At 41.4% G+C, this 3,266-nt stretch overlaps 1 protein-coding gene across 1 annotated transcript; it reads left to right on the forward strand.

Annotated features, from left to right (window-relative positions):
- Positions 1-673: 673 nt before the first annotated feature.
- On the forward strand, positions 674-991 carry LOC100753859 (small ubiquitin-related modifier 2). Its single transcript, XM_027400526.2, has one exon. It carries the CDS (start codon positions 674-676, stop codon positions 941-943), a length of 270 nt encoding a protein of 89 aa, XP_027256327.1. The 3' UTR covers positions 944-991.
- The last annotated feature ends 2,275 nt before the right edge of the window (positions 992-3,266 follow it).

The raw sequence follows: 3,266 nt of genomic DNA on the forward strand, positions 1-3,266 counted from the left end.
CCCAGGGCAGATAGTAGAAACATTTTATGAAACTTAAAAACTATTTTGTATGACTTGGAATAATGTAATGCCTGTAAGATAGGAGCATGCTACCAGCTAGCTCTGGTAAAAGCTAGGCCTCAGAAGCAACCTCTGATGGACACATGCAGCTCAGATACAGCCAAGCCCAAGACAGGACTCGATACACTAATCAACTAACTGCAAGACAGTCAGCTTACCATCAGGTCCCTAGAGGATCACCCTGGGGAATAGTCCTCTAACTGGAGTGCTAGTGTTCATCTAGGAGACCACTGATTTTGTTTTGTGGGACAAAGAATGAATGTCTAGGAAAGAAAGAATACTGAGACACAGAGAAAGTGAAAGCTACGGTTTTACTGAAGCAAACAAACAACTCCTTTTGGGGTGGGAGGGATTCCAGAGCTGAGAGTTTGCTAACAGGACTTTGGATTGGGTGTTTTATAGGGCATCTATGTTCTCCCCTTTTGTATACTGGTCCTTTTAAGACACCTGCCTTGGAGAGCATGGCCTGTGGGCTATGAGGCACTTGGCAATTAGAATATCCACACGAAGCCACCTCCTTCTTCTGCTGCTCCTAATGCTGCCTGTGTGCTCCTTCAATGCAGACCAGTGCCTCTTTTGTGAAGCTGCAGCTGAGGAGACTCCGGAGCTCGCCATGGCCAACAAGAAACCCAAGGAAGGAGTCAAGACTGAGAACAACGATCATATTAATTTGAAGGTGGCGGTGCAGTTTAAGATTAAGAGGCATACACCACTCAGTAAACTAATGAAAGCCTATTGTGAACGACAGGGATTGTCAATGAGGCAGATCAGATTCAGGTTTAATGGACAACCAATCAATGAAACAGACACACCTGCACAGTTGAAAATGGAGGATGAAGATACGATTGATGTGTTCCAGCAGAAGACAGGAGGTGTCTATTAAAAAGGGAACCTGCTACTTTAATCCAGAATTTTGTTATAGACCAAGAATACATTCACAATTAGAAAGCTGCAATTTGCTTCCACCACATCCTGACTATTACAATATAGTTTTCTCTATTCTTTCATTTCCCTGTCCCCATTTCTTTTCTTTTCTTTTCTGTTTTTGTTTTTTTGGTTTTTTGTTGTTGTTGTTTTTCAAGACAGGGTTTCTCTGTGTAGTTTTGGAGCCTATCCTTGCACTCGCTCTGGAGACCAGGCTGGCCTCGAACTCACAGAGATCTGCCTGTCTCTGCCTCCTGAGTGCTGGGATTAAAGGCATGTGCTACCAAATGCCCGGCAGTCCCCATTTCTTTATTGGTGTATGTGCACAAGCATATTGCACTTTTTTTTTCTTTTTAAAACTAAATGGCCAATGTTCTGTTTTGATTCACATCAGATAGAGATGGTCTGAGGGGAAGTACTGGTTCTGTAAAAATATCCCCCTTTCTCCATTAGTGGCATGCTTGTTCAGGTCTTATCTTTATTTTCCAGTAAGTTATTTTGCTCTCAATGTTTTAACAAAAGAACCCAACAACAAAATCCTTGCATACCTTGTTCGATTGGAGAATTTTAATGTTTTTCATTTTCATTGTAAAACCAAGGACAATTTTATAACTTTTTTGTACGTAGCTGTTACATGTAGGGCAATCTGTCTTTAAGTAGGGGTAAATTACTCTTGAACACAGTGATCCTAGATAGTTTTCCCTTCAAGTCAAGCGTCTTGTTGTTTAAATAAACTTCTTGTTTAAAATCAGCTGTTCTCTTTATTCTGAGGAATATTAAAAAGGAAAATGTTTAATACCAAAAAAAAGAATATCCACATGAGATGTGTCTTCTGAATATGCTCAGTTTATTCACACAAACATTCATTATAATGAGAACAGCCCCACCCTTACTGTCACTTCTAGAGATCTACCAGCAAAATCTGTCCTTCCTGTCCCCATGACTTTGTGCTCTGTGTGCCAGAAGCGTTGGTTCCATAAAGGGTGAGTGCTTCTGCCAGGAGGCACTACAAATGTTCCATTAAACTGGAAGCTAAGACTCCTCCTCTTCCTGGCCACTTAGGCTCCCAATGCCCTTGGGTCAATGGGATAAGGAGCAACAGGACAAATGACTTATCCAGACTTCCAGGAAGAACTAGGATGCTTCTCCACCATGGAGGGAGAAAGAGTATGTCTGGAGTGCGGGAGATCCTTTAGGAAGCCTCTTGGCATTACCATGTCAATGAAAACAACCCAGTAACCCAATTCAGACTGAATGGTAAATGGCCTAAACCCCTCAGGAATGAAGGTGCTGGTCACCCCTCCATGCAATGAACCAAAATCTGCTGAGATGCCCACCTAGGGTAGGTGAACAAGTTAGGTATGTCCACACACAGGATCAGTTACAGTGATGAAGACTGTAATTGCCATAAATATGTCTGTCCATATCTTAGTTTGCTTTACATTGCTGTGATAAAAACACCATGACCAAAAGCAACTTGTGGAGGAAAGCATTTATTTTATCTTGTAGTCTGTAGTCCATCATCCAGGGACGTCAGGGTAGGAATTCCAGACAGGAACCTGGAGACAGGAGCTGATGCAAAGACCATGAGGAGTGCTGCTTACTGGCTTGTTCCTCATGGCTTGCTCTCTTATACTATCCACAACCACCTGCACAGGTAGGGACTGCCCTAAGTGAGCTGGGCCCACCCACATCAATCATTATTTAAGAAAATGCCTCCACAGGCTTGTCCACTGGCCAATTTTGTGGGGACATGTTCTCAATTGAGGTCCCCTTCTCTCTATGACTTTAGCTTGTGTGTCAAGTTTACAAAACACTAACCAGTACAATCCTGTTCTGTTAAGACTGTGAAGATGTACACACATATACATTAACGAAATATTTCTGTTTTCTTACCTCTATTTATTTATAATGTAATATAACACTAATTGAAATAATATCAGTGGTTAAGTGTTGCAAATCTATATTACTATATTAAGTTATGGGACACTGAAAGAAGAATCATTCGGCAAGGGAATTTACTACCTGTTTGGAAGAAATAATATATTTGAGGTTGTACATGAGATCACTGTATCATGTTAGGCAGAATTATGACCTCATAATATATTGTCTTTGGAAATGAAACCTGACATAAGGAGAAGTGATCAGGTGTCAAGTTGACAAGAGGTAGACTTGTCAACTGAATCAGAAATCAGTAAAAGGCAAGCTGCAGGACACTCTTCTGAGGGATTTTTCTTGATCAGATTCTTTGAGGCAGGGAGGCTGACCCTTACATGTGGGTG

The sequence above is a fragment of the Cricetulus griseus genome, chromosome 2, assembly GCF_003668045.3.
Source record: "Cricetulus griseus strain 17A/GY chromosome 2, alternate assembly CriGri-PICRH-1.0, whole genome shotgun sequence".
In the NCBI taxonomy this organism is placed as follows: domain Eukaryota; kingdom Metazoa; phylum Chordata; class Mammalia; order Rodentia; family Cricetidae; genus Cricetulus; species Cricetulus griseus.

What these genes read in the sequence shown, in the direction of transcription:
- LOC100753859 (XM_027400526.2), top strand. Translation starts at nt 674, where the DNA reads ATGGCCAACAAGAAACCCAAGGAAGGAGTCAAGACTGAGAACAACGAT.